This window comes from Notothenia rossii, assembly GCF_949606895.1.
Source record: "Notothenia rossii genome assembly, chromosome: 1".
Taxonomy (NCBI): Eukaryota; Metazoa; Chordata; class Actinopteri; order Perciformes; family Nototheniidae; genus Notothenia; species Notothenia rossii.
In genome coordinates, this window is record NC_136912.1 from 74,495,668 (window position 1) to 74,522,093 (window position 26,426).

Here is a 26,426-nt window from a genome sequence, read left to right on the forward strand (position 1 = left end):
AAATTAATTAGATTTAATAATGTTAATTTAAAATAGTTAACCTTTTTTGATACTCAGCCCTAACTGTCTGTAGTATGTGTTCGTCTAATATGGAGCTATACCAATGCAGAGTTAACCTAAAGGCATCACAACTCTGGTACAAAGTTTCCCCCTTAAGAGAGTTGTGGGGCAGGCGGATCAGTCATAGAGGATGACAGGAGTGATGTGAAATTAAAATGTTCTGTCTGACTGAACTGTACTGTCTGACTTCCTGTTTTGGTCTGACCCATTCCACGGCAGCCGAGACTTATTGGTTGTGTAATGGCATCAAGGGTTTCCTCTTGCCACTATAGGGCGGGGTTGACGACACGCAATCCAAAACAATAAGCAGCCGAAGGGTTTTCAGTCAAAAAGATGTAATTTATTACTTAAATAGTCTCAAAATAACAAATCTTTAAACAATATTTCGGCGGTATGCTTTCCTATATAAACTAAACTATACTTTGTTTGCAGTCCAATTTGCAACACTAATTTCTGTCGGCAATTTGCGGTCGAAAAACTGTTCCGCTCCCCGTCTCATCAGGTCTCCGAGCACGCCGGCTGTCCTCAATTACCTCGGAAGGTACACGGAAACAGATCATATTTACGATATAAAATAAACAATCACTTCATCAAAACATATTCACCACCGCAACACAAATCATTTTCCATCATTAAATCATTTATCAAATTATGACTCGAAATAATAACCCTGACTGCATTGTGGCTCTAACATACCGGCCCCTAATTGTTGATGCAGTAGCAAAACAATTAATACATTATAATTGAACTTCCAGATGTATGGCACGACTCACAAGGCAGGTGAAGATCACTCCCCAACGTTTTACATTTGCTCTGCCTCGTTTAACCTCCGGGGGTCCAAAGAAGTCGATACCAACATGAGTAAAGGGTGGTAGATCTGGAGACATACGATCCTCTGGGAGGTCAGCCATTTTCTGCTCTCCAACTGTGGCTAGCATTCTTTGGCAGAAAACACAGGCTCTGATTATCTTTCTGGCTGCCGAGTTAGCCCGAGGCAACTCTGAATCTTTGATTTAGCCTTGAGAGCATGTGGCTTCTCCCCGAGTGTCCTATCTGCTGATGGATGTGGCCCAGGATCATTTTGGATACAGTAGAGTCTCTGGGCAGGATAATGGGGTTCTTCAGATCCATTGGCATTGCTGATTTGCTTATTCGTCCTCCCACTCTTAGCATGCCTTCAACTAAGATTGGGTCCAGCTTCCTGATAGAGCTGCTTGCTCTTACTTGCCTTCCTTTCTCCAAAAGTGCAAGTTCCTGAGAGAAGTGACGTCTTTGCTCAAAGTGAATTATTGACCTTTCAGCTCCTCTAATGTCCTCCACCGACAGATGTTGTGATCCAAACTTTAGCTTATTCATTTTGTCCTTTACGGATTTCAAAAGAGTCCAATCTGGGGCAAGGTCAGCTTTTGCAGATTTCCTTCTTTGATTTAGCAGAAGAAGAATTCCCCTTAATTTAAGTATCCAAGCAACCCCTCTCTGCAGTCTGCTCCATGATGAGTAATACTCAAACAGTTTGCTGGTTGGGTTAATTTCGTGGACACTCAAACTGTTAACTGCTACATCCTTTCTAACCTCTGAGTCCTCAGATGGAATAAGGCCCAGGTTCTTAGGTGTTTTTGGCCAATAATCCTTTTCCAGATACTTAGGTCCTGTTATCCACCTTGATGTCTTTAGAAAGTCTTCTACATGCAGCCCACGGGACGCGTCGTCGGCAGGGTTGTCTACGGAGCTCACATGCCTCCACTGCTTCTCCTGAGACAGGTCCTTGATCACTGAAACTCTGTTTGCCAAGTGTCCATCCTTGAGTTCTACTGAGCTTGATGCTATCTCCATGAACCTTTTGTCTTCACCTGACATTTCCTTCTTCTCTTCATAATCTTTTTCCGAGAAGTCCTGATTGTATTGTGTTATGAGATCATTCAGGTTGGCTACTGATATTCTGTTGACCATTGTGACCACAGGTCCAGATTCCACAGCAGTAAAAGCGTTGAGTGGTCCATTTACCACCCATCCAAACACTGTCCTGACTGCATATGGTCCATTTCCTTGACTTTTTATTATGTCCCAAGGTTCCATTGCCTCAGGAACATCAACTCCTATTAGAAGCTCTATGTCAGCATCAATTTCTTTCAGCTGTATGTCACTTAGATAAGGCCATCTTTCCAGATCCTTTTGGGTCGGTGCATTTTCTTTTGAGACAGGAATCTTACTCTGTGTGTACACCTCAGGTAGGTCAAGGTGAGTACTGCCATCTAAATGTCCTATCTCCAATCATTTGAGTTCGTAACTCTTTACAAGTCGTTCCTGACCCATTGTTCGTAGAACGACTGTCGTTTTTCATGATTTGGGATTCAGCTGTCTCATTAGATTCTCTGTGCAGAATGACGCTGAAATGCCGGGATCAAGAAAAGCATAGGTTGAGATAAACTTATCTCCTTTGTGAACCTTGACTCGAACAGGCACTATGGCTAGGGCACAATCTCTACCGGCCCCACTAGCTTCACCAGCCGAGACAAGTGCACTGTTGACCCAAGCTCCTTTTGTTTCAGTAGGGGGAGGCTTTTGTAGAAGTGGACTGTCAATGTGAAGTATTGTTGGGTGACTCTTTTGACACCTTTGACATGTCAGCCTTTTCCTACAGTTCCTGCTCATATGACCCCTCATCAAACATCCAAAACAATAACCATTTATCTTCAAAAAGTCAACCTTTTCCTTGTGTGGATGATTTTTGAACTGATGGCAATCAGTCAGCACGTGCTTGCCTTTACAAAAGTAGCAAAAAGAGGCAGGACTGCCTCCTTGTGGCTGTTTGAAGGTGCCACGCTGCTCTGTGTTTGACGGCGCAGCGCTGCTCTCCTGATCACATGCTGCTGCGATGATGGTGGCGAAGCTGCTGCCTCTACTTTTAGGTGTTCTGTGGCTCATGGGTTGGCTCCTAGTGGCCATCCTTGGGCTAGAGATGTGACGATCCTGTATATCCCCAAATAATGGGTCCAGGAGTATTTTAGCTTGTTTTTCCATAAGCTCCACAAGGTCACGAAATCTAGCTCTCTCCTTTGTTCTCTGTAATATATCATAAGCCACTGTCCGCCACTTTTCTCGCAGTTTGTAAGGGAGTTTAGATATTATTGATCTTAGATTGGAAGGAATATGTAGTTCATACATGTACTTTAAATCTTGCATAGCATTGCAGCATCCTCTTAAATACATTGCATATGCCTGAAGCGCTTTGCCATCATCCGGTCTAATTGATGTCCAGTTCATTGCCTTTTCCAAATAAGCGCTGGTTACTTTGATCTCGTCCCCAAAGTGCTCCTTTAACAGCTGTCTGGCTTCTGTGTAACCTCTCTGGGTATCCATATGCAGGCAGCTGCGAACGAGATCTTTGGGCTGGCCGGAAGTATACTGGTCGAGAAAGTAGAGCCTGTCATGACTGCTAGCTGTTTTATCCTCAATAAGGTGTTCGAAAGCTCGCATAAAGGACTGATATTCAAGTAGATCACCATCAAACACTTTTATCTCCATTGCTGGTAACAAGGTACGTTTCTGCTGCATAATGATGAGGTCAGCAATATCTCTCTGTCTCTGTATAAAAGTGTTGAGGTTATCATGGGTTTTATTGTGTTGGTTGGAGCTATGCATTGTGGGCATTTTGAAAGGTCTAAACTGTGTTGTGGGTCGCTGAGGGCTGCGAAGATTAATGACAGTCCTCTGAAGTGGTGTTTTAGGCACTGCACCCAATGGCATGAACTCCATGGCTGAGATTTCAGGATCCAAAGTGTCTGTGCTTCTTTCTTTTCTCTCCTCCAGATAAGCATTCATTCCATCTTGAATTTGATCATCCATTTTTTCCTCCACGTCAATGATTTGCAGAACCTTTATTTTAGCAGCAGATGCTGCAATTTCTGTGTCCAGTTCCATTTGTTCCAGTTGTAATAGCAGTGCATGTTTGTCCTTTAATCCAGCAGCTCTGGCTAGCAGGGCAGCCTTTTCAGCAGACGCTCTTCTACATGCTGAGGAGACTGAAGAGGTTTTTGAGCTGCTTGACTTGTGTGAAACATTAGAGATGCTGTCATGGGGATGAATCTTTGTTTGTGCAATTTTTTGTCTTTTCCACACATCCATATCTTTCATAAAATATTCAAATGTGTCATTTTTGGCTCAAACAAGTCCACATGATCCTCCTGGCTCTCTTCCTCTGATAAAAGCTGTTGTACGGATTCATGAACACTGCACAAGTCATTTATATTTTGTTTGAACATTTCCAAAGCTTCATTCACATGTTCCACATTCCCATCCTCCACAAGCAAGGCCTTAATTTCGTTCATTTTCCTTGTGCATGCTCCTAATTTCCCACTGCGGGAGGCTTTGAGTGATTTTAACAATTTCTTCGTCAGCAGAAGTCCTGGGATCGTCCGACATTATTTTTTTTTATTTTTTTTTAGGCCGTGCGTAAAAAGATGTTGCGCTCCTTTAATGAGTCTCACAGAGCACGCCTGGCTTCCTTTGTTGCAAAAACAAATTCAATCACATTCTTTTCACGGACGATCCACAGGTATTTACAATCCTCCTCCAATGTGTGCATCGCCGTTATGATTTCCTTTTAGACATTAACACGTCCTACATTCCAATCAATGCGTATACGCATTTATTCAATTTATTTTCTCACGACCGGCCCAGTTTCTCAGCTCCGGTGTGTCCCTCTTTTCCGGTGATCCAAACGGTGTGTGTCTCTTCCTTACGGAGTTTTTCGACTTGATGTAATGGCATCAAGGGTTTCCTCTTGCCACTATAGAGCGGGGTTGACGACACGCAATCCAAAACAATAAGCAGCCGAAGGTTTTCAGTCAAAAAGATGTAATTTATTAACAAAAGATTATTGACTTAAAGAGCAACTTCCAGGTTAAAGACACCTGTGAATAAATGTGTAGGAAAATGATGAATACACTAGATTTTCAAAAAAGATATACAGAAATATACACTACAGTGACATCTGGCGTCGTTTTTGTAAGAAATGTTCACTTCCGCATAAAAAAGCCTCGGCACGTGACCTCCCGTGTGTGACGTAACACGGGGGACACAAGGGGGAGAGCGGCCGGTGTAACGTATTAATAAACATGGATCCCAATGCTAGTTTCGACACAGAAGACACAGAAGAAGTTGAACATGAATATTCGAATGCATATGACGGACCACAACCTTATAATTATGAGCCTGCTAGGCGTCCAAGAGACCAGGAGCAGCCAAGGATTAGAAGAAATAACAGCCATCGGAGAGAAATTGAGCTGTGGTGTGAGGAGAACCAGTGGAGAAAAGAGCAGCTGTCTTGGTGAGTGACCGTCGTTAGCTACAGAATGTTAGCTACAGTAACGTCACATCACTACATTGTGAAGTTAGCTATCATATATCAGGCTATAACTAAAGTAGCATTGATAATATAGTAACTTTACTGGCAGGACTGTTGATGCTGATCCATAACAGAAACTAATGCGCAAGTATCAGCCGTATCTCGCGTTACCTAATGCAACTCCACACTATGGTGCTGTGTACCGGAGGAGAGACGCGAGATACGGCTGATACTTGACGATCTGGCGGAGAAAGATTGTGGAGCCTCCGTTGATATGCCGTTGTAAATGGCTTGATGGAAAGCAGGTGTGTAGTCGGGAGGGTGCACAGCTGATTGCAGCAGGTGAGTGGAGGTTGAGCCGGGAGCCAGGAGTGACAACCACCACGCACACACAAACAACACAGACAGGGGGAAACAAACAAACACAAAGGAGACGGCTGGAGCAGTACAGCCACCACAGCGTTACCTAATGCAACTCCACACTACGTCTTACGGTGCCGTGTACCGGAGGGGAGAGAGAGCAGCAAAGGGGGGGGTGGGAGAGAGAAGTAATACGGTTTCCTGATAAAGCTGTGGAGAGTATGTGCTGCAGGGAGGTGGATGCACAACGCACCCAGGAACGAACGCTAGCTCCGGTCCTTTTTACTGTGGACTCGATGTCCTGACAGGCTGGTATTTGTGCAACTTGCACAAACACAATACTGCACCATGATTACAAATGGTGAAATACAATGTAAAACTACCGAAAAATACCAGCTCCTTAAAACACAACCACTCTACTCAACGCAACTCTACTATACCCGCGGTCAGAGAGCGGAGATGTGTCCCCTGTGTGATGTAATATGACGCGTTTGACGTATGACCTTAAAAAAAAGCCGTTTTTAAGAGCAGAGCTCAAAATTGCTCCTTTCCCTCTGAATTCCTGCCCTTATGTCTCGTAAAACATATCAAATCCTACATTCACTTTTTAAATTGTAATTTTCAAGCAAGTTTAAGCATAAATGTAGAAAAAATAAAAACCTGCAAGATGCTCTTTAAATAGTCTCAAAATAACAAATCTTTAAACAATATTTCGGCGGTATGCTTTCCTATATAAACTAAACTATACTTTGTTTGCAGTCCAATTTGCAACACTAATTTCTGTCGGCAATTTGCGGTTGAAAAACTGTTCCGCTCCCCGTCTCATCAGGTCTCCGAGCACGCTGGCTGTCCTCAATTACCTCACTTAAATACACACCGGAAGGTACACGGAAACAGATCATATTTACGATATAAAATAAACAATCACATCATCAAAACATATTCACCACGGCAACACAAATCATTTTCCATCATTAAATAATTTATCAAATTATGAATCGAAATAATAACCCTGACTGCATTGTGGCTCCAACAGGTTGTTATGCTGTATCACAGGGTGCTGACTCCAATCTTCAAAGTAATTTGTTCTTTTCAATCTCTCCTCATTACCATACAAAGTGAAGGACCTTTTCTAAAGTTATTTCCATTAAAGCTGTCTGAAGCCCGGCTCAGCTAGAGAGACACAAAGACTGTATTACTCAAAGCTTCAGAAACACAGATAAAAGTTCACAAACCTGTACTATTGTTCTGCATTAGTGAGAAAACAATGCTCATTACCTACCAGTAAAATGCTTCTCATGCCACATAACAATGACTTAAGTGGGTGGCTCCAGCTTAAGATAGGTTTTTGTGTTTTATCTCCACTGTAAAGTGCTCTCTTCGTGAACATTTGAATATGGATGTCAACTCGTTTTTTTTAAAGCACCACAGCTGCTGTTCAGACGGCTACTTTCCCTGTACCCAACATGATGAATAGAAAACAGAAGTGTTTTTTCGCATAGGTCCAAACGTCCAAACACGTCAGTGCTGTTATTCAAATGAGTCTGTATAAGTGCTGGAGCCTCACTTACCTTGCACTTTGCCAAGAATGAGTGATTTGACGCTGTTGAATTCCACATCAGATGTCAAGTTGAAATCCTCTCTGGTATTCTGATCGACCTGAAAGATAATGTACAGGTATGTCACATGTTTAAAAGTTAAAAGCTTTGAAGATAGAAAGCAAAGAGAAAATAGCAAAAAACTTTCAAAGACAGATATATTTATTTAGCATTTATTTAAATGATATTTTTCACGCTTATAGTTATAGCTTGGAGACAAGGCTAACAGAGGATCACAAGCAGCAAAAAGGAGTTTAACCAACATGAATGATGAAAAGCTAGCTGGAGACTGAACCCCTGGTCTGACCTGAATATTGAAATAAGATTCAACCCAAAAAGCTGGACACCAATGGCCCCATGAGATGCAGGGGTTCACAGTAGCAGAGCAGATAAGTGGAGCAGGTTGTGAGGTGATGAATGCCTCGGAGAGAGACACTGTTTTAATAAAAGAGCTTGTGATGTATTGCTTGCAAACAAAGAGATTGGGCCTGAGTGAATCATTTATCAATAAGACATCTGCTAATGTTGAAGTGGAGCCACAAAAAAGAATAACATTGAAACAAGCTTGAAAACAAACAGGAAAATTACCATTTGTAGACCGCTTTGTTGTGGACATGTTGGTGATTTTGGGACCCATTGGCACTGCTGAGGGCATTTTGATTTTAATCATAATTCTTTCCTCTGATAATAAAAAAAAAGCTGGCTCCCTGTTTGTGTGTTTTGTGAACTGATGGTCATTTACATGCTGTGTTTACAGAGCAAAGCGGAATATTTGAGTGAGAATAAATGTGAATGCATAGCCAATATTTGTTACTACCTCATTACTTTAGTTTTTTATGTCCGATTATGACTTTAGTTTAGGATGCACCTACAAGTACTGTATGCCCAACAATTCCTGTTAATGAGTATTATCCCAGTTGGGTCATATTTTGATATGACTGCATTGAACACAAGTAAACTGAACGACTTAATTAATCTGCAGTTGCAAAATGCAGCACAGTGTCTCAAAACAAGCATTTAAAATAATAATATAACAACCAGCCTCAGCTCCAGTCAGTGTTCATATGCACTCGTCAGGTGCTTTAGTGCAGTGGGCTCATTTAACATAGTAATACACAATGTGGATATCAGTGTGACATATTTTAAATATTGTGTTCGGTGTGTTACAGTGTGACATATTTGTAACAGTAAGTGTGTGTACCTTCACAGAGACGATGTCTGCCTGTCTCCTGATGATCACCGTGTGCAGACGTCCATCAGCCAGGTCCGTGACTCTGCTCCTCAGCACCTCCACGTCTCGGCCGCTGTGTAACTTGTACCACACTTCTAACTCATCTTTGAAAACACAGCACCACAATGCAATCTTACTCTTTAAGGCAAGTAGATTCAGCATCAAAGATAATACTGTGCAAGCATTAAAGTGTTTTCATTTAAGTTACGTTTTTATTAAAACATATATTGCGTTCTTGAAGAGCAATGTCTATTAATTATATTTTACATGGTTAAACAATGTTGCTACACGTTGTAACTCTTTGATAATTAATAAGCACTTAAGCCTCCAAAATGTCCTTATTCTTGGCTTAGAAGACATGTATTCACTCCTTCAAATAAAGCTTTCTTTTCAGCATACCAGCTGCTGAATTAAGAAGATAAAAACCATTACATACTTTGAGGATTAAAGCTGTATCTCTATGAATTAGACTCCATGATATTAAATGAAATGTCGCCCTTTTTTATAGTCTTACACTTAATACATTCCACACCACTGATCTAATGTGAATACAGAAATTACAGATGAGCAGAAATTCAATTATTAAGATTTTACTTTTCCTGTGCAGCGGCTCAGGCTCCTTTTACTGCAGCAGCTATATAAGAAACATGAGAAAAGTCTTTGTGGCGCATCCAAAAGAAAATTCTCTCTGGGATTTAATTAGATACTTTGTCAAGTGTGCATATGCCTGATGACGACATGATCATCACTTAAAACCTGCTTTATTGTTTGTATCTTAAACCTAAAAGATGCCTTTTTGAACAGCAGAATTTACGCCAATATTTAAAGAACATAACCTAATATTTGAACAGATGCCACATTATATGTTCAACAAAGGTTTCTGTTTGGTAGACAATGGTTTGTGTTCATTATTACAACAAAAATCTCCAGCACCTGAACCTAACTTCAAGCCATAATTACAAGTTAAATACACGGGATAATGGCAAATCCTATAATACCCCGCATTTAGCATTGATTCCCGCCAACTGGAGCTCTACAGTAAAGTGAGTGAGGAACATTTGAACTCAATAAATAATTGCAAAAGGAAAAACAATTGAAGGGGAACCCCTGCTAAAGGCAGAGTTATAATTGAATAGTGAGTGCACTAAAAGTATTCATTTTAACCTGACACTGTACATAACAAATCACCTATTCTGCGTGGAAAAGGAAGCAGTAGTGTCTACAAAACTTAATGCAGGGGGAGAAAGAAACGGAAAAGACAGTAAAGTTTAAATCAAGCCAATGCAGGAAGGATAAAATTGGGTCAAACCAAAAGGAAAGAAGGAAAAAGAGGTAATTGTCCCCCTCACCATGATTGTTGATGAGCAGTGCCAGGTACTCTTTATAGACAGAGTTGACGTAGAGCAGAAGAGCAGGACTCTGAACCGTCCTGAAGATCAGGGAGATGTTTTCTCCTCTCAGCGTCACATCAGAGTAGATGGAGGAAGGCCAGGCACTGCTGTTCCTATTCAGCTCAGGGGGCTCCTTCAGGTTGTACGTGATGGATGTTGACGACTGAAAGCTGGCCGATACCTCTGAAATGTAGAAAGTTGACCAATGAACCCATGGCTTTCGGACTTGTTCTTTGCTGCCCAAGTCTGCATTGCATATGTAATGGGACAGTCTGCTTGATTAAAGGTCAAACTGGAGAAAAGTTTGTATATGTTTAATTTTCTGGAAAAATAATCAAATGTATTTACAGTTGAAATATTGTTTATTTCAATCGTATTTTCTAGAAGCCTGCTTCCTTTAAACCTACTACTGTACAACGTTAAGCATACCAATATTTTAGCAATAGGACTTACTGTAAAAGCTTTTATTTTAAAATCCAACAGTTTCTGATCTATTCTCTTAATTTTACGCATTAACCGGTCTCAGAATTTCAGTTAATTGTAATTTAAATACTTTTTTTTGTGGAGTTAATTAAGAAGGTAATCCTGGCTCAACAACATCCGCCTATAAGGACAATAGTGTTGTGTGCCAGCCTATTCCTTGGCTCACTGCTGCCACTTCCCGTTCAGGTTGATAAACATGTAGGTGGTATCCATCTTCTCTCTACCACTCAGCAAGAAAGCAAAAAAAGGTATTCTCCAAAAAACCTTCCTAAATCATAGTCCCCTTCTACAGTACAGATTGAGGTTAAAGTTATGTTGCCTTTCATCACCGTCCAACAGGCCCTTGATGCATCACAGCGGCATGGTGGGCCAGAAGAGTCCTTTAAGACAATCTTCATGCTTGACCTTCAGGACAGAACAGACTCATTATGTCTCACTCACAACGAGCGTGGAGAGGAAGCTGTGCAGACAGTGATCAAGAGAGAAAGTCAGGGTCAGTGTAATGTCTGCTGACTGAAGGATCCTCTACAGAAAGCCCACTAATCTTGTCTCTCTACTCCTCTTTAAAGCACCAGGGATGGGTCATAAAAAGAGTGGCATGTACAATAAGCTGTGAAATAATTCTCTATTGGCTTGCAAATGCATCAACACTTTATGCACTTTAAGAAAACAAAGTTTTGAATCTCTTTTTTATTCTTTTACCCCCTTAATTTATGGAGCCGTTTCCTAGCACACAACTCACTCTGTCCTTCGTAGACCCAAACATATAATGAACTTCATGCCTATCACCACTTATATGCACAAGGAAATGAATTTGTCATTGCAACTCTACGGACAGAAACATTAATGCAATAATTTGAAGTCGGAAGCAGGATTGCTTTAAAAGTGAAAGATGTTATCAGGCCGTATTTCAGATTTTTTTATCCAGCGTGTCAATCTGTCCATCGTATAATTGGATCGGTCTGGAGTGCTAGATCTTAACGTATCTAGTGAAACGTTAAAGGTCTGAAATGAAGTTATCTATACCTATAATGAACGTTTGTATTACTAGTAGCTTCAAAAGGAAACGATTAATAAACTGATGTCAAGGCTCCAGTTTTGCATCTTTGTATTTAATGGCAGGAAGTCTGTGTCTTTTTTAATGTCTGTACCTTTATGACAGAAGGGTCCAGTGTACGCCGACTGGTTACAGTTGCAAGAGAAACCGCTGTCTCTCTCCTCACAGCGACCCTGGTTCTGGCAGAGAGAGCCATAGCTGCTGCAGTGGCCCGGGCATCCAGGTCGGACCCCCGGGGTGATCTTTGCCCTCTCCTCCAGATCCAGAGTGACGCCGTTCAGCTGCAGAGAGCGGATGCAGCCCAGAAAGCCTTTCTGTCTGGACGCAGTGCCTCCTGAAACACAAACAAACTCAAATGATACACTAGTACTCACACACTCAGTGTGAGTTGCCCCAGATTTGACGGACTCTAAGCAGCCAAACTAGAGCTTTGAACGTGCCCCAATCCTCACATTTTCAAGAGTGTCCATCCATTTTCCTTTTATCATCAAGCCAACACAAATCTATGGTTACAATAACACAACTTATATCCACCTTTACTTACAGATTCAGCCACCTATAATTCCTCTTCTTATCTTAGCTAACCGCTCAAAAACCTTTGCAAAAGAGGACCCAACAAGATGGCGTAATTCAATTGGTCAGTGGGTCTTCTAAGAGTAAAAAGGCAATGAAGACTAATGTATTGAAATATGAGGTTTTTAATGCTTTATTGTGAGGAAACTTAGATCAGTGTGGAGTGTGAGACTGTTTTAATCTTCTGCTAATAAACATATCTGGTGAGGTGCAGAGGCTTCAGTGCAGATGCATGTTGTGTGCTGCATGTACGCCATCATTTAGTGTATTATGGTTGACAGGCACATTTTGCCACTGCAGCACAACAAGGTGTACTCTGCAAGGCACTGAGACATTAACACACTGCCTCTGTCTGTAGCACTATATTGGCTAACTGCGTGGCTGATGAGCCATCTGTTGTCTCACATTCATGCTTTCCACGAACATGCAGAAGGAGAAACTCGTCCTCCTTTCACCTGATAACTAATATGCTTATAGCAACCGCAAAATGACATCTCTCCAGGAGTTCAAAGCATTCAACGTCCTATTTTGGATCCACAAATGACAGTTGTGATTGTTCCTGCAGAAAGGATTTGGCAGGGTATTACTGTCACAGTTTGAGTCTGGAAAGCTTCACATGTTCAGTCAAAGATGCTTTTCACACCACTTAATCTCTAACCTATGAGGCTCCAGGCTCCTTCTGCAGAAACAGTTATAAAACCCAGACAGCTCATTAAGAGAGAACCAGAGTAGGAAATGTAATTAAGCATTTTATTTGGCTCAATAAGATCAAATGTATTACGCATGCACAGCAAACGTTCTTGTGATCATTTATATTTCACCTTTTTATCTTTGATCCAGACTCAGCATGCACCTGTTTGGAATGTATCTGTGTTTTGATTTTAGATACGTAGTGAAAATCTCCTCTGAAGAGTGAGCATTAATTCATTGATGAATTGAGGTGTATACAACCCTGTCGTGTTTACCTAAACCAGGAAATCCTGAATTGTGTCGCAATGGTGTTCATTTGTTTTGTGCTATTAAAAATGTACCATGCATGGTACCCTTTGCCCCCTTTCTTTCGTCCAGAGTCATTTCCAGCCACTGGCGTCTCCAAATCAACAGCTGGTTACCGTTGTTGAAGTCAGATCGGAAATAACCAACACAACATTTAGTCGCCCAGAAATGTATGCAACACAACCGACACATATTGGTCACTGCTCTCATCGCTTATGATCAGAAATGCCAGTAGGCTGATGTCAGCAGAGCACAACGCTTGCTCAAACATTACCCATCTTTATATTGATCTAATTTACGAAGCTGCAAAGTTTTAAACTATACCATCACTGTCATGGCTGTTAAAATACTTTGGCTTTCTCATGTGTTCATCAGCCAACACAGACACCAAGACAATACCATAATTTAATAATTCAAGTACTATTTTAACTATATCTCAGTGTGTGTAACATTGTGTTAACACAATTAATTCCTTCCTTTGGCAGTAAATTAAGTTGAACCACAATAACTTTGTGTCACATAAATTCACCCGAGGCAATATTACGGATAATTAATGCAAACTAACAAATACCCTGTCTTAATAAGTCACACAAGGCAATTTTCGATATAAAAAAATGGGACACACGGAATAAAGAGGTCTTTGCAGTGTTGTGAATTATGATTTCATGAAAGGGAGGCTGCTCACATTATGGATTAACAATAACAAATTCTGGATCACTCCCTAAAACAAGAGAGTCGAGGCACCCACATGCATATTGCTTATCTGCAAATCAAGTATTTGTCAAACACAAACCCCCTCTCCGAAAGCAGTCTACAGTATTTCAAAATCACAAAGCATTTGCATTCAACTATGTTAATACCTCTGAAAACACCAACCAGGACAAGCGCTGCCCATAAAAGGAGAGCAACCTCACGGCCACTTCTCTCTGGCTGTTCACAGAGGATTATTATCTGAACACAGAGAGCCAATCAAAGCATTCATCCATCTCTCCTACCACTGTTTGCTGGTTGATTTTCACTTCAGAATGCGTGTTTAAAAATGTCCATAATATTTGCAGAAATATAAGGTCTCATAAAACAAAGAAAATCTCCATGTCCTCATCCACAGTTTGCAGGAAAGATCAAGAGGTTAAAATGAATTATGAAAGTCTGTGGAAGAGACGAAGTAAAGACAAGTGAGCTCAAACTTCTGAAGTTCACTTTTTGAATCTGTATTTAGGGATTGCGGTACTCTCTGGAATTGTTTTAGATTAAATGTGCGGTTTATTCCTTTTGTGGCATAGACTTCGTTGCTGTCCAATAGCATATCAGTGAGCCATTCTGTTGCACACAATTTATGTTTACAATGGACACAGCCGTTTATTTATAGTTGTGTTAATCATAGACTGTAAATAGTCCCCAACAAATGAACTAGTTGTTCCTGGTTTTCTGCAAAAAAATCTACAGCTGTTTTAGAAAATGGCTGAGCCTTAAAATGAATAGTACATGTGACATCTTTTGAAAATAATTACATATTAAATAGACTTGGGGATGAGTGTCTCAAACAGGGTACAGAAGAAGAAAGATATTCAGAGGAAATAAAAAAAGAAATGACCTTCCCATTTATTGTTTTGCATGCTTCAATGCAACAGTTTTCATTACATTTTTCAATCAGCAGGCCAATTTGGCGTCATGCAGGTGCAGCTTTAATCAACAAAGTTATTTATTGTTCAATGTTTAGAAAGCGAGGACTCAGCATTTCCTTTTCCAGTGCAGCACCAATGCTTTTTACTCACCCAGCTAGGATCAGCAGCTTTTTTAAAACGTCTCACCGCTCTCAGCTCACCACGGGCCAGTTGGATTATAAAAGGACTCTAAGGATGATTTTTTTACTTTTATTGGAAACAACCAGCTGTTGGTTTTCCTTAACCCCAACAGCTGCCCGTGTGGGACTTCTGTGCTGCAAAACAACACTGTTTCCCCTTACTTCTGCCTATTATAAACCAAATAGCAAAGTGGGCAGAAGTAGCAAGCCTTACTTTGTAAAGTACAGTCCACAGGTTTAATTTATCTGAATAGCAGTCTACTTCAGGACAAGTAGTTGCTGAGACAAAAATACTAATCACCAAGTTCCTTCCACTCATAAATTGCCAATTCTGTGTGCATATGTTGCTAGATCCACAGTCCGAGATGAGAAAGGATAAGACGTGACAGCAATTACCACCAGTTCTCAGCTGCTAATGAGGTCAACTTCCTAACACCATAAACAACCCTATCAAATGTCTTATCTTAATCCTTACTATGACCTTAAATTAACCTATTGTGCTTTTCACCTAAAACCCAAATGCAATCCTTTTAAGTTCTTTTATTTTGAACTCCAACATTTTTAAGGCATTTGGGAACATACCAATTCACACTCTTTCCTCTCACCTATGAATAGCTGGCTGTTGAGCTGCAAATGAATTTGTCCGTCAGCTGGAGCTTCCTGTGTGGTGGCAGGAAACCCGTCCAAACGTAATGATGCTTCCTTCACATTTCGCTCTGCTCGCACGCTGTGCCACCGGTTGTCGTTCAACGGCACACTCGCCTTCACTCGCACTTCCAGCGGCCCGTTTCCCACGTCAAAGGAGAAGACGACCTCTGAGGAAGCTGGAGAAGGAAGGCAGTGGTCGGAACATTAGATCAGATAAAGTAGGAGAAAGAAAACACATAAAAGCGTGAGACGGTTGAACACAGAAGCATTTGGATGCCTGGGTGAATGTCACACCAGCATAGTGTGTTTGACTTGTTCCCGCCAAATTCTGAAGAGCTGATTAACAAACCTTTCCAGACACTTTGAGATAATTGTGTCCTCTGAAGAGCGAGACATTGCAAATCCCTTATCTCCTTTTCAGACACGTCGTTGCTCTATCATGCACAGAGAGAAACACACTTTACACAACTCAGCACAGGACTATGTGTAATGATGTTGACACTGTTTGTCATTTTAAGTGAGTTTTGTTTAACATTAAATCATTGGTGATTAATAATAAAACGGAGTGTCTATTTGCACCCGGTTGAAAATAGACACACGGCAGCTATTCGGCTATTTACACCCACCCCAAAAAAAACCTGTGCTGATGGAAATTACTGTTTTTAAAAGCAAATAGTGTAAAAGTGCCTTTTTATTGAGTCTATTTGTTTGTTTGTGGGTTCAACTTAAAGCCACACAAGGGTGGGGCATGAAATCATTTGTATATTGTAAATAAATGTGTAATTGTGTCTTTCAGAATGCTGAAGCCCCGCTAAAAGACGAAGCAGGACATGAAGAGCCTCAGGGGGTACATATTAAATATACTGATTGGGGCACAATTACATAATTGATTTTTTAGTCACTGTTTAATGTTGTGGTATTTAATAAATATACAACAATTCATCACGTCTCATAACTTCTTTCCGACTGTTGTGGCAGATTAATTAACCCCCTTTCATCAGGGGGGTCTGTGGGACAAGTATTACCTTACCATGTTCACAATATAGCACAGGTGTTTTTTGTCCCAGATGTTCAGGTAACCTTACCAAGCAACCGTAGAAAGAGCAAGAAGAGATGCATACAGTACAACACACGGGTGTATATAGCTACAGTGCTTAAAGGTCCCATGTCATGGCCATTTCTACTGATCATAATTCCATTGTTGAGGTATACTAAAATTGATTTATATTGTGCAATTTTCCAAAATCGCATCGGTTTCTCATACAGCATCTCTGTATACAGGACTGTCTCAGAAAATTAGAATATTGTGATAAAGTTCTTTATTTTCTGTAATGCAATTAAAAAAACAAAAATGTCATACATTCTGGATTCATTACAAATCAACTGAAATATTGCAAGCCTTTTATTATTTTAATATTGCTGATTATGGCATACAGCTTAAGAAAACTCAAATATCCTATCTCTAAATATTAGAATATCATGAAAAAGTATACTAGTAGGGTGTTCAACGAATCACTTGAATCGTCTAATTAACTCGAAACACCTGCAAGGGTTTCCTGAGCCTTGAAAAACACTCAGCTTGGTTCAGTAAACTAAATCACAAGTATGGGGAAGACTGCTGATCCGACTGCTGTCCAGAGGACCGTCATTGACACCCTCCATCAGGAGGGTAAGACACAAAAAGAAATTTCTCAAAGAGCAAGCTGTTCACAGAGTGCAGTTTCAAAGCACATCCACAAAAAGTCTGTTGGAAGGGGGAAATGTGGCAGGAAACGCTGCACAACCAAGAGAGATGACCGCAGCCTTAACAGCATTGTGAAGAAGAGTCGCTTCCAGAATTTGGGGGAGCTTCAAAGACAGTGGACTGAAGCTGGAGTCCAGGTATCAAAAGTCACTGTTCACAGACGTGTCCGGGAAATGGGCTACAATAGCCGTATTCCCATGGTCAAGCCACTTCTGAACTCAAGACAACGGAAGAGGCGTCTGACTTGGGCTAAGGAAAAGAAGCACTGGACAGTTGCACAGTGGTCCAAAGTCCTCTTTTCAGACGAAAGCAAGTTTTGTATTTCATTTGGAAGTCAAGGCGCCAGAGTCTGGAGAAAGGCTGGAGAGGAGCAAAATCCAAGTTGCTTGAAATCCAGTGTGAAGTTCCCACAGTCAGCGATGGTTTTGGGAGCCATGTCAGCTGCTGGTGTTGGTCCACTGTGTTTCATCAAGCCCAGAGTAAATGCAGCTGTGTACCAAGAGATTTTAGAGCACTACATGCTTCCGTCTGCTGAAAAGCTCTATGGAGATGAGGAATTCATTTTCCAGCATGATCTGGCACCTGCCCACAGTGCCAAAACCACCAGTAACTGGTGTACTGACCATGGGATTACTGTCCTCGATTGGCCTGCAAATTCCCCTGACCTGAACCCCATAGAGAATATGTGGGGTATTGTGAAGAAGAAGCTGAAAGACACCAGACCCAACAATGCTAATGAGCTAAAGGCCGCTATTGAAGCATCCTGGGCATCCATAACACCTCAGCAATGCCACAGGCTGATTGCCTCCATGCCACGCCGCATTGATGCAGTAATCCGTGCAAAAGGATTCCCAACCAAGTACTGAGTGCATTAATGGACATTTTCAAATGTTTGATTGTGTTTTGCTGTTATAAATCTTTTTTTTTTACTTGGTCTGAGGAACTATTCTAATTTTTTGAGATAGGATTTTTGAGTTTTCTTAAGCTGTATGCCATAATCAGCAATATTAAAATAATAAAAGGCTTGCAATATTTCAGTTGATTTGTAATGAATCCAGAATGTATGACATTTTTGTTTTTTTAATTGCATTACAGAAAATAAAGAACTTTATCACAATATTCTAATTTTCTGAGACAGTCCTGTAGTATGTGTATTCACTCTCTGTCCTAAACGGCTTGTTGGAGCTCCTGCCCCCCCCCCCCCCCCTCCCTATGAGCCCAGTGGCCGTCTGTGAGACAGCGAGACAGAGCGAAACCCAGCCCGAAACCAGCCCGAACACACACACACACACACACCCGCAGCCTGGCTGGGAGTTTGTGTGTGTGCTCACTCACCGCCTCACAGCCTCACCGTGTCCCGCCGTCTCAGGGAGGAGAAATTGGTGGAGCTGCAGCTGAGAAAAGATTGAGTGTATGTGTGGACCAATCCGCGGGCGTAACGTAACGGCTCCAAGAAAAAAATTGAAAAAGAAAATCTCCATATTCCAAGATCAATGGGAGGTTTGGGAGTCCCGGATGTATTCCAGTAATATCTGTCCTTCAATGCAAAGTATCCATTATCGTCCATTACAAAAGTGCCTCTCCGGTAGGCAGTTAATGGCTGGAGCAATCCATCATGTCTGTAAACCAAAACATATCTCTGGCATCAATGTGGTACTGCCCAAAACCACCACCCTCAATGGATAATACCATCATCCGCTTTTCATGCTCTATTGTAAAGCAACTGCACAAGAGACTCAATATAGAGGGGCTCTCTTTACCATCTTGCCCCATTTGGAGTAACCCCTGTCTTTCTGCAGGAGGAGGCACTTTAAGTAATAATATCTGCAGAAGGCTGGTATTACTACAATTGGACAGATATAGAGACCAAACCCTTCCACTTCAACAACTCAAAAATCAGTATGGTCTCTCAGACTCATCTTTTCTATCATATGCACAAATAGCATCTATTATTAGTACAAAATGTAAGGAGGGAGCCATGACTGCTTCATGTATGGAAGAGGACCAGCGCCTCAAGAAAGCAATCATATCATCAGGTGTGGTCTCTAATATTTATAAATTATTATCTAGGGCTGCCCCGAATACCTATTCTCCTCCCACCAGCATGCTTTACTAGGGACTCATGGCTGAGGGAGTATCTGGACCTACTGAATATGGAGCGTGCAGCTTCTCTGCTGGGGGATTTTGAGGGGAGACAGGACGATTGCGGTTCACTGTCCGCAGCCCTCCTTACTGATCCTGTCAATATGGCATCTCCTGTGTAATGTATAATATATTGTGTATGTAATGTCCTGTGTATGTCACAATCAGCTGTCTTAGGAAGTCATCCTTTAATCCCCCCCCCCTCGTTATGTTTTGTTTAGTTGTTTGTTGTTACATGTTTTGTTGTATGTTCTGTTATCTGGAGCAATGTCTGTTTATTTTATAACTGAAAAAGAAAAATATATATTAAAAAAAAAAAAAAAAAATCTCCAACGAGGCGTTCTGGGGCAGCACACATATTTTCTGTGTTAGATTTGTACTCGCTACAGGGTGTACTTTGAGGGTTTGTGACTTTACAGACCGTTTACATGCATAAAAACCTTCATAACACACAAGGGGATGGGTAGTAACCGGAAAAGGATGACATGGGACCTTTAAGATAAGCTGTGCCTTTATACATCCACCAAATGGGAATTACAATTTGATGCAGCAGCACAAGGGAATGAAGCTACGGTCGGACACCCGGGTGTAAATAGCACTGTTATCTACGGACACCCGGGTGTAAATAACATTGTTAGCTACGGACACCCAGGTTTAAATAGCATTGATAACTATAGACACAAGGGTGCAAATAACATTTTTAGCTACGGACACCCGGGTGTAAATAGCTTCTGCCTTAATAAGAAGAAATGTGCACACTGGAGATATTCAAACAATATTTAAGATTCAGTATTTTCTTTCTCTCATTTTTCTGATATTCTAAATAATAAAGAGTGTAAAATCAAGCCAACCAATGAGGAAGAGACTAAAGCAGAAGTATTTCGACTCTTTAATCAGTGATGCAAACACACGTATGGTGAAAAAAGAGAGAACTATTCGAAGCAGAAAAAAAACAGCGTAATATACCATCTGACAAAGGCCTGTGCTATAATCCTTCAATTAACTGGCTGTTCTTTATAATATACTCAGATCAATAGGAGACAGAGATGTTAAGTTATAAATCAAGGGTTTTCATTATTATTTACAGCAGGGGTGGAGAACCTTTTTCCTTTAAATTTGTACAACATCCTCCGAGGGCCGTACAAATGATTGAACTCAACCTCTGCTTAAAAAAACTAAAATCACAGCCCATTCATTTGGCCTTTCTTTCATCCTGTGCAAAGAAAAAGCAACCTCTTAATCCAGATATCTCCCCATGACTCATGTTTGACGCATGCATGCATTCACGTGCACGGTTGTGGCATGACCACCAAAACAGAAAGATATGGACACATGATAAATGTGTTTAGTATCCTATCCATGTGAACATGATTTAAGTTCGGGGACCTAACCTCCTCTAGGGGGGTCCGGGGGCATGCTCCCCCGGGAAGATTTTTTTTTAAATATCGAAGTTAAAAGCATCAATCTGAGAGCAACATGAGGAGATCTATGGATACATCTCTCAACATCCATATGAAACAGAGCTGTAAGCAGATTTTTCTTTTTGGATATTTTACAAATCACTCCCCTTTCAAACTCTATTCTTGTTATTTTTAACAACTTTTTTGTTACTGTCATATATTATTTTATACCTGTTAATAATGTAGTCTCTAATGTCTCATTAATAACTATAATGATCATATCAAGGTGTGCCTGAACCTCACTGAGCTGAGGTTATTTGAGCCTCTCAGGAGAGAGCTCTTTTCCACCTGGTTGTAGAAAAGCTCTTTAAATTCGTTAGCATAGCTAGCTAACCAGATGCTAATAACAACAGATCGCCACTGTGCTTACAACTAAAGACATTGCCTCGCAAACACTGCAGCATGTGTACGGCTCCTTATGGGTACTGCAATATTTGAAGAGCTGGAGCGGTGTTCCGATGCTCTCCGTTACTCCTTTCAGACGAGACATAACCACGTGAACACACGTTACGCTCGTGTTGTGTTCGCTTGTTTAATTATTTTGCGATCTAGATTTCTTCTTGTTTTTTGAAGTGAGAAGTTGTCCGTCAGTCGGACGGACGGACAGACGGACCCCCCCCCACCAAAAACGAAAACTCTTCGGTTCTCCACGAATTACACAAGTCACCCAAATCAGCGTTAAAAAAGCGGGAGGCGCCGAAAAGCGACTAATTTGCATCACTGTTTAATGTTAATTGTTGGTAACCAGATTGGTGAGTTAGCAAGATTTTAACCATTTGTATTTGTTTAAAATATCTTACCAAACTTTTAAAAAATAAGCTTTAGGATTTTTTTTTTTTTTTTAACGAAATTGAATTTGGTTTTGAACCAAATTAAAGCTGCTGTAAGAACACGGCAGATTCAGATACAAAATTGGGACTTCCTGTCACTTTGTTCATTGTAAAAGCATTTCCCCCGCTTCAGACTGTGCCACCTTTCAATGAACTCAATAGACCATCGTGTTCCTCGACCATAATTTGTTGGCCTCAGTGTGAAGTGACTTCCCGCCTGTCCATCTGCTAGCAATATCGACAGACGGCCGGACACAGAGCTGAGATTATTCAGAGTTCAGCCCAAGGCAGAAATGAAAGTCTGCAGCTACAGACTCACATCTGTTAGTTCTGTGTGTAAGTGACTGAAGTCTCGGCACCAGTCATAAATCATAGTTGCGTTACATCAACCGTATCAGAAGCTATTACCTTCATCAGTCCAGCTCCTTTTCTACTGATGGCACTTTCAGTTGGTTGGTGCACCAATTTGGTCCAGACTGCTATATCTAAATCCCTAAACAGATAAATGCATTTAATAGCATTCTTGGCCTGAATATCTGCAGGCTACGCTTAAACCCCAGAAATACAGTTGTTTCAGACCGATAGTCAACAGGTTGTTAGATTATAAATATCTTAACAAACCTTGGACAAATTGCTAAAAATATATCAATAAACGACTATGGGGATGCCCTTCCCTCTAGCGCCGCCAGCAGCCTGACATTTGAGATTTCCATTTAGACATCTCAACAACTACTGCACAGATTAGATTTTTGATAAGTTTGGTCTGCCTAAACTTTTATTTGTATTCTTTCACAAAGTAACTCAAAATTGTCCGTAAGTGCACTACTTACTGTAAGTTGTGTGTACTTTACTTCCAAACAGAGACTTTGTAGATATATGCCCAGAAAGACATACTTTGCGTAGCGGCAAGCAATTTAATGTCAGGAGAATATATTGTTGTCATCGAGGAAACAAATCCAAAGCAGTGCCCTTCCTTGTTAAGATATGTGCTGACAATGTGCCAGCACAGCGGGACAGAGACTCCAGACATAATGTAGGTTAGCATGCTGTAGTCATTAATCTTCACAGCTCTATTAGGTTAAAAAACTTAACCTATAATAAAGAGAGGTGAGCTGAAGGCCACGTGGAGTACGCTCATCCATCATTACACTGCCAGCGTGCCTCTGCTCCACATCTAGGGGTGAAGTTAGCAGAGTGGTGGCGCTCACATCATCATCCCTCATGGAGGATGCTGACAGTGAAGGAAAAGCAGTACTGCTGTGGGATCACGTAACAATTTGATACAAAAATCCAGAGGCATAACTACATTTAGAGGCTTCCCCTGGCCTAGCTCCAGTCGTGTTAACAGCAGTAATAATGATACAGAGTCATCTCGACTTCAGCTGTCATAATAAAGGCAGTTTAGTGAGAAAAGAGATGCGCTTTACTGTAACAATGCTGGGGTTCGGGTTGGGTTACCATTTGTCCTGTGTGTTTGTGTGTGTGTGTGTGTGTGTGTGTGTGTGTGTGTGTGTGTGTGTGTGTGTGTGTGTGTGTGTGTGTGTGTGTGTGTGTGTGTGTGTGTGTGTGTGTGTGTGTGTGTGTGTGTGTGTGTGTGTGTGTGTGTGTGCGTGTGTGTGTGTGTGTGTGTGTGTGTGTGTGTGTGTGTGTGTGTGTGTGTGTGTGTGTGTGTGTGTGTGTGTGTGTGTGTGTGTGTGTGTGTAAGGATGCATTGTATTAAAGAGAGATTAAGCTTTACTTTTCCACAGGTCACCTGTTGAATGTAACCAATACAGTAACATTTGTTTCTTAGACTTCACCTTCAAGGATAATTCTTCTACTTACTATGAACACACTCACATACAAAACATCTGTATCCGCTGCAGAATAATTAACGATTCAGAACCCAAAGTATAAGCTTTTTCTGCAGGATATAATTTAAGAGGCATTTAAAACTGGTAGAAATTGGTAAGATTGAGGGAAAGATCATGGTTTTTATTGTTTACTTGTGCTAATGGCACAAAAACAAATGGTCCTTTGAAAAACATAATTCTGAAGGTTTTTTTTCTTTACAACAAACCCAAACATTTTTATATTAAAAAGGCAGAATGTTGTTTAGTTGTCACTTACAGCTGAGTTCGATCCGGATGAAGTCCTTGATGCCCAGATTTTCCAGAAAGACCCCAGAGGAGGATGTTGTTTTAAACAGGAAGGAGATGTCTGCATTCAGCTCTCCATGGAGAGTGGGAAAGTGAAGGTAAGATGTCTCCTTGTCAAAAAACGCAGCGTTCCAGAAGTTCTCTGAAACACAAAAAAAGTGCTTGAATACTCCATATGCTTTCAGATTTTTCCTAATATAAAAAGGATGAAAAATGTTATTTTTCAGCATCGTGGATAAATCACTCTGGAATCAATGCTTAATATGAGGAATCTCATTATGATGGCTCTTTAATGAAAATCGTGTAGTAAACAAATGCACCAACTGTTTCGCTAATTAGCTGAGAACCAAGGAAAAGCTCCAGCTAAACTTTCTCATTATGTTGATTTATCTGGCATGGCAGACATTTATTCATCAATTTACACATTAAACTCAAATCTGAAATTAGAAGCAATTAAAACACGATAAAAAGTATATCACTTAGTTTATTAAATAGCTTTTCATTAGAAGTTGTTATAAAAGAGCATAAGTCATATTTTAGGTGCTGTAATGCTAATTAGATGGTGTAATTCGCTGTAGTCTATTTTTCATTGAGGAAATTAAATGGCAGGGTGATGTTAGGATACCAGGTTTTCCTTTGGTTTAGTTTACTGCATACAGAATGTAATTCTAAAAAATATAGGAACACCATTAAAAAAACACTCAATATGTGCACGTACAAATTATCCAATTAGTGTGGAGAATGACAAAGTTTCAACAGCATTTCAAGTTATTACCAGCAACTGAAAAGGACTTACTGTCTCCATGACAACGAAGGGGTCCCACCCTGTAGGCAGCCTCTGAACCGGGCCGCCGGACGTCACCCAGCACCAGTGACCTGACCGGGAGGGTCTCCTTATGGGTGAGCAGACCCGAGTCATTAGCCCTGTGTGATGAGGAGGAGGAGGAAGAGGAGAAGAGACATGTAAGAGGAGGATGAAGAACAAGGAGGGTGACAAAAGGGAGTGAAAGGAGGAGAGGATAGATAAGAGGAAATAGAATATGTAGGAGGACAAGAAGACGAAGAGGGAGAGGAAAAGAAAGACAAAAAACAGGAGCAGAAGAAGGAAGTAAAAAAGGATCTGAACAAGGAGGGTGCGGAGAATAAATAAGAACCAAAGATGATACAGGAGGAAAGGAGAGAAAAAAGAAGGAAAAGGAGAAGGGACATAATAAAAGAAGTAGAAGTAACAAGAACATGTAAAAGAAGGGGGAACGAATATAACGACGGAGAGGAGCAAAAGGAAAGGGACAGAGAAGTAGAAGATGCGGAGGAGGTTATTAGTGATAAGAGTGGGAGCATGACGTTGAAAAGAATACGAAATTATATGAATAATTATACTATATATTAATATAGACATATTCCCTGTTGGCGCTGGAGCTCCCGGTGTGTGATTTCTTGTATTTTTCTTTCTACTGCAAATACATTTATATTTTAAAGTTTGGGTAAATTAATAATTTATTTTCTCAAAGCAATGATAAACCTGTGAGTTGGATGTAGAAAAGTCAGAATCAATATAGATGTTTTTATTTTAAAGTAAATTCAGATTGAACATAGTAAAAACAAATTAAATTATAGTTTCCGTCCAAAAAAAACCCAATATTTATAGTGAAAACCACCCTTGAATGATGGGATAGTAGACTAAAACCTTTAGGAATCCAAACTATAACATATAATAAGTATCCTGTATCAACCTTGATGCAAAACAAAACAAAGTGAAATTGAGGTTTAGAAAAAAACAAACACTTCTGGGGTCATTTGGGTGGATTTGCCATATCTCTGGAATCCAACGGTTGATTTTGGTGATTGACACCTCTTTTGAACCGTTAGAGCCAATAGAATCAAGGGGAAGTTCCTAAGTCCATCTAAACATTACCATTGGTGAATGAGAGTGATGCGCAGCCAGCATTCCCAAAACCGGAAGCTGGGTTACAGCTCTCATACTCTATATGAAAACTACTCTTATTGAATAAATGTTATGATGGATTATCAGTAATCAATTCAAAGTGATACAGAGACATTGGATTAACCTTCAGCAGCATTTCTATGCGTTCTAATGCCATTGAACACAACTTTGGATCAGATAGACCCTCCAGAAAAACGCGGGCAAAATTCCTTGATTATGCTGGCTAAAATCCTTGATTATGCGATTAAACATGCAGGGGTTTTTTGTGATTTTATGCGGTGAAATTGCGGGAAGTTGGGAAAAATAATAGATTTTTTTTTAAATATTGGGCTGTCTTATTTATTCTCTCTCACACACAACCTGCCACTAACGTTAAACCCCTTTCCTATTCAATTAAACACATTCAATGTTGATTCATTGTAAGAGCAATTGGGCTATTTTACACACACACACACACACACACACACACACACACACACACACACACACACACACACACACACACACACACACACACACACACACACACACACACACACACACACACACACACACACACACACACACACACACAGTCAAGTATATACAGTACAAATTTCAATTATACAATTATCAAAAG

The 26,426-nt window shown here is 40.6% G+C and overlaps 1 protein-coding gene across 1 annotated transcript in view; it reads right to left on the reverse strand.

Moving 5' to 3' along the window:
* Positions 1-26,426, reverse strand: part of LOC307019535 (contactin-associated protein-like 4) — a 111,099-nt gene that overhangs the window by 9,877 nt on the left and 74,796 nt on the right. Inside the window, exons 13-19 of the mRNA XM_079650533.1 lie at positions 24,659-24,786; positions 23,834-24,004; positions 15,506-15,724; positions 11,622-11,861; positions 9,946-10,170; positions 8,567-8,700; positions 7,339-7,426 (exon numbers count right to left, since the gene is read on the reverse strand). Of these exons, the coding sequence (XP_079506659.1) occupies positions 7,339-7,426; positions 8,567-8,700; positions 9,946-10,170; positions 11,622-11,861; positions 15,506-15,724; positions 23,834-24,004; positions 24,659-24,786 (1,205 nt within the window). The remainder of the gene's footprint in view (positions 1-7,338; positions 7,427-8,566; positions 8,701-9,945; positions 10,171-11,621; positions 11,862-15,505; positions 15,725-23,833; positions 24,005-24,658; positions 24,787-26,426) is intronic.